Source organism: Halyomorpha halys, unplaced genomic scaffold (genome assembly GCF_000696795.3).
Source record: "Halyomorpha halys isolate HHAL.00 unplaced genomic scaffold, Hhal_1.1 Scaffold211.1, whole genome shotgun sequence".
NCBI lineage: Eukaryota > Metazoa > Arthropoda > Insecta > Hemiptera > Pentatomidae > Halyomorpha > Halyomorpha halys.
In genome coordinates, this window is record NW_027105462.1 from 1 (window position 1) to 5,664 (window position 5,664).

The window sequence follows — 5,664 nt, forward strand, 5'->3', positions numbered from 1 at the left end:
TACAATATATAATAAGGTATAATTTTATTATTTATAAATACATTTATTATTCTGCATTTAATTTTCAGATGAATTTCAGTATCAAGCTCAGAAGGTGTCACATATTGCACACAGATGGATGGAAGCAGACTTATTATTTAAATTATGTGAACGAAGTAATGAACGAATGTAAGATTTTTAAATGTTTACACTTTATTACTTAAGTAAAAATATTGATTACTCACTTTCATATTTATTTTAATGATAAATATTAAATGATATACAAGAATTTGTGCTTGAAACCTGGCACCTGTCGCCCTGATATAGGACTGAAAATGCTGGTTGAAAAGTTAGCTCAAATAAATTAAGGTTTTATTTATTTATGATCTCTACTATCCACACTCCCAAACATCTACTCATATAATTTTCAAATTATCCGGAAGAAGCAATCCCTTCAATTAGTATCATTCCTGGTTTAGCCATAAACATGTCATTATTAAAAAATGTTGAAACTTACCAGAGTTACATCACTCCTTTAAAAGAAAATATATGGTATGGCTGGATTGAGATTTTGAGAAATATTTTTAAATAATTTAAAATAACTAAGTTCATTAATCCCAAAAGTGATTTTTTTAGGACTGTAGATTTCTAAAGATTTATTACATTTAATTCTTTGATTTACATTATGTTAATGTGAGCGTAATAGACCAAAGTTGTATTATACACCAGAAGAATAAAAAATGAAAGAGGTCTATCATTATTCTTAAAATAGCATCAACTTGAATCATTAACATATCTAGGTACAGAACTTGGTTCTATAATGAAATCGGACTAAAAAAGTGGAAGAATAAGCTAATCTATATTTCTTCAGCCTATCAAAATATTTATGAAGGAAATCTTTTAGCAACTTACCTAAAATCAGTCTTTATAAAATGCTTATACACCCAGTGTTGACATACATTGCTTCCACCAAGGCAGATGGAGCCCAAGAAAGAATTTAGAACTGTATGAACTCTTTGGCAAGACAAGTGTGTTCAAGCTTATTAAAATCGGATGCTACACATGGCAGGTCATGTCACTCGGACAGATGACCCCAGGATTCCCAAGATACTCGAGGCAGAAGTACTTCACTTTGTACTTTGTACTTCACAGTACAAAAAAAAATGGAAAAACCTAAGACAAGGTGGCTAGCCAGAGTGTGTACTAGAGAGACCTCCTGGATCTAGAACTGGACTGCTGCATCACAGGATCAGGCCAACTACCAGAGGATGTCCAGACCCATTAATGGGCTATCGATATTATTATAATCAACTTACCATACCCAGAACTAGTACCTTCTTGTTCCTACCTTCCTTACATTCTGGAAATACAGAATTTAGCCGAAACAGTCAAAGCTTTGCAGCTAACAGAGGTGTTTAGAAGAAGACGTTAGCAGAGGTAATTAATAAATGAATGTCATTAAGCTGGACTATGCATATGCCACTGATTCTTGTTTCAATTGAATCTTTTATCTCCAAGTATGATCATCATCTCCTGTTATTTAACCCATTGACAGTGTATCCTGTGACAATCACGCGCAGAGCGTCATGTACCAATCAGCTTATCATAAGCACTCATAAGCAGGTTGTGTCACTCATAAGCAGGTTAAGGTGTCCAAACTGTTTAGTCTACAAAAGACATCTAAGGCTATTGCTAGATTATTTGCTTCCTCTGTTCTAAGATTATTTTAACTGAAGAAAGAGACGTGGTCTAGTTTTGAATTCAGTATGCCGTCGACTTTGAAACCAATCACACAATCTTTTGCAGCAGACCTTAGTACAGAACCACAACCCATTTACAGTTTCGACTTGAACTTATACATAAACTAATAGCAAAATACCACAAGGAAGTACCAAGGCCAAGAAAAAGTGACCTTCCTCTATTCCTACACTGCTCCGATTGACAGAATGACATTTTATTGATATTATTCCGTGAACTGTCAATAAGGTCAAACCGTCTAGACTTTGTGAAGTGTGCTGTTTGAAATGAATAAGTGGGAAAAAAGTAAGAAAGGAAACGCGATGCTACTGCCCACATTGTGATGTCTTATGTATCCCATGTTTTAAAATCTTTCACACTAATTACTAACAAGGTAAATATAAAACACAATTTTACCACACTGTGAAAGGGTAATTTAGTACTGGTAGTAGGCCATTTCTTCTTGAGTTCATACCATTAATAAAGTCAATCCTACTATTAACAACATCCATACGCAAATGAAATTCTTCAACTACAAGGAATTCTTTCTATGCACTAACAAGAAATCTAACAGGGTTGCAGTTGTAACCATGTGCTCTGCTGTTTCTTAAAAACGTTGAAAGGATTGAAATGATGATGAAGCTTGGTATAAAAAAACCACATGCTCTGTAAGGAGTTGTGAAACCATATAGTTTGGGAGAGAGACTTTTATGGAAATCTTGCTTGGAGACATTCCATAAGTCTTTAACTTCCAAGTGCATTGGGACATGAGTTCCAGAATGCCCAATTCAAAACATTGTGAGTTCAATTCCCACATGTGGGAGTTAATATTTATTTCTTGATAGTCCTGAGAAATGAATCTTGACACTCCTACTCAAGTGTCAAGAGTTAGTACACAACAGTAACTTAAAGATTGCTGTCAGGTGTGGCAAGAAGAACCACTAGGCCCACTTGCCAGACTAGTATCCAGCAGTTACCAGTACCAGTATCAATACTTAAAAACAGGGAAGAAATGGGAAGTAACCCAAATCTATTTTTCCAATTCCTTAGCCTTTTATGCATTCAACTTCAACCTGTCCTCAGGAGTACAATCAGGGCCCTGTTTCATAATAAAGTACAAACTAATACTATTAGTTTTGTAGATTTATCTCAATTCAATTACACAGACTTGTTCAATAGTAACTTGTACTTTAGTATTTTTTGAGGTACTCCGCAAGAAGACATTACATAGGTTATTCCGCTGGCCAATCACAGCGAAGATGTGCTTCAGTGGCTTCCTGATGGTGTTGGGGACATGAGTGAACTTTGGGATATTCCTGTTGGCTGCCCTCAGTATGGTGGTGGTAATTACCTCCACTGCTGAGCCCACCTCGCCCGGAATGTTGTATTGCACTATGGCTGGTAGTGCTTCAGCAACTCTCGATCTGTATCCTTTCCGGTGGTGTTGCGGGCTTACCATGAAAGGTGTATAACACTGGCCTGTGGTCCGATGGTCCATAGGGCAGCACTTGGCAGTCCGTGACGGAGTGCATACTTATGGTCAGGAGAAGTCGAGTGATGACGTGCACGAAGGGCAGGCCGCATGCCCAAAGGTATGCACTCCCGGGTGGATGAGAGACAGCCTGGTCTTGGTGGCACATTCAGTTGCTTTCAAGAACTCCCTGGTCTTACTGTGGTCCTCATCTGTCGCCAGATACAGACGAGTCTCCTTGCTTGAATTATTGGTTTTAAATTTCTTGATTCCAATTTGGGCTAGCAGGGCTTTTACTGAATTTTGGGCCAATGCTGGGGATATAATAATAGAAGGTGAGCGTCTCACCTGGTTTTTCTGCTGGGGAAGCTGTTGCTAAGGAGGCTGCTGCTCCATGTCCCTGAAGACATCATATGTGTTGTGACACTTAGTGGGGCGAGCTACTGCTGGTTCAGGTTCAGCACGAGGTTTAACAAGATGTTTAGCCTTGGGGAACTCCCACCCTGTCTGGACCATCCTCTTGGCTCCTCTTGGTTTGGAGATGTCTTCGACCATCCAGTGTTCCACAAGGTCAAGGCCACTTCCTTCTGCAACTGCCATGTCGTCAGGTTGCAGACAATTATCTGAGGGTGGCGGGTGCAGGGCTGAGGGCGGTCGTCTGTTGAACGGCCAACTGCGCAGGACTGGATGTGTAGTCCCCGCCAGGGTGCAGGCTGGCACCGCAGAGCGGGCTCAGCGGGCGGTCACTCAGGACGTCCCAGTGGGCAGGCACTGCGGACGAAAACTGCTGAACGGTCAATACGGACGGGCACTGCACAACTGACACTGAACTAGCACTTAACTACCGAGTTGCGGACCAGCACTGTTCACAACCAATGACCGATGCGGACTGATTGATTGTGTGATATATATATATTTCGATGGTGTAATCATTCCGTTAAATCTAAAAAGATCAGAGAGAGGCACCACCTATGAGGATGCATTTATTTGCGGTTCAATGTATTCACTTTTACCAACTCTCTTTATTGTTTTCAAGTATTTACAAATTTGATGTTTTTTTACATTTGTATAAGAAAAATTATTTACATATTAAGAAGTAAATTAATACAATATTCATACAAGATAAACATAAGTGGCGCTCCTGGGTGACACGGCTTGAAGTTCCTAAATTTCTAAATTTAGGGCCAACTGGGTCCTCTCTGGAAAATGTTTTCAAATTATGTTGCTTGAAAGAGAATCTATAGATACTAGCAGTTCATTTACCTTTAAGTTTTCCAACTAAAGGTAAAACATAAACAAAGTAGTTGTTACAAGTCCTCACAAAATTTGTAATGCCGGATTCATCTGCAGCCCAACCCAAGGATTTTATAAACCACTGGTTGGGAAACCTTTTATATATTATAAGTTTAAGTATAATCATGACAATATGTGATATTTTTTTTTTTTTAATTTTGTCAATCATACCTATTGACCAAGAGAATTATTAACTATTAAATAGCTCTAAAAACTACTCTAGGCAGATGGCGTATAATGACTCCCCATCAATTGCTTCACATGAACAACAAATCTCACTCTGGCCAGTATTATTAAGACACCGAGATAAAACTAGACCTATTAAGAAGAAGATAATTGAACTTAAGTCTACTGGGGAAGTAAGTATTACAACATAGCTAACATTAACAAATGAAAGTATTACCATACTTCTGAAAGCACTTAATAAATCACCATATATATTATAATTAATTATTCTTTAAAATATTTCTATGTTGTTTTTTCCATTATATAAATAATTAAATATTAAGTTAAAATAATGGGATATATTATCTTACAAAGGATCACATATCAATGAAGGAGTTATCGAAAAAAAAAAACCAAAACTTCACATTTTATTCATAAATTGATAATATTTTGGATCTTAACAGTCGTACATTAAATACTGTCTACAATTTTTATCGATATATTTACTTAAATTATAACTTAAAAAAAAAAATAATAACAATGCCTATTTACAGATAAACTTATTGCATGGGGCATGTATCAAAATTCTTATGATTTATAATTTTTTTTTTTCAATCAGACAATTATTGAATTATAAATATTATTAAATTTTATGGTAGGAGTGGGTAGCTCTGTGGTAAGGTACTGTGCTACTAACTCTGAGGACCCGGGTTTGAATCCGGCTGTGGCAGATAATTATTTTCTGTTTCACTGCAGCCATGAGTCAGCCCTGTAGGTTCGGAAGTTCTCCAAGGTCAACCCAGCCTCATAAAGTGGGTGCCTTTAGTTGGGTAAAAATCTGGCTGACAAGCGTGATTCTGATCAAATCACCTTCTTGCATAACAGTTAATATAGAAACAGTACTTCCTTACAAAATACTGCACTCTGACTCATGGGTTGTAGTAGTACAGGTTTAATTTTTTTTAAATTATATTTTATGTTTTGTTTTTTTCTCAATTATATATTTATAAAAAAAAAAA

General features: G+C 36.9%; 1 protein-coding gene across 1 annotated transcript in view; it reads left to right on the forward strand.

Annotated features, from left to right (window-relative positions):
- Positions 1-65: 65 nt before the first annotated feature.
- Positions 66-5,664, forward strand: part of LOC106679617 (calcium-binding mitochondrial carrier protein Aralar1) — a gene marked incomplete in the record, with an annotated part of 29,590 nt that continues 23,991 nt past the window's right edge. Inside the window, 2 exon segments of the mRNA XM_067051471.1 lie at positions 66-168; positions 4,704-4,839. Coding sequence (XP_066907572.1) covers positions 119-168; positions 4,704-4,839 — 186 coding nt within the window.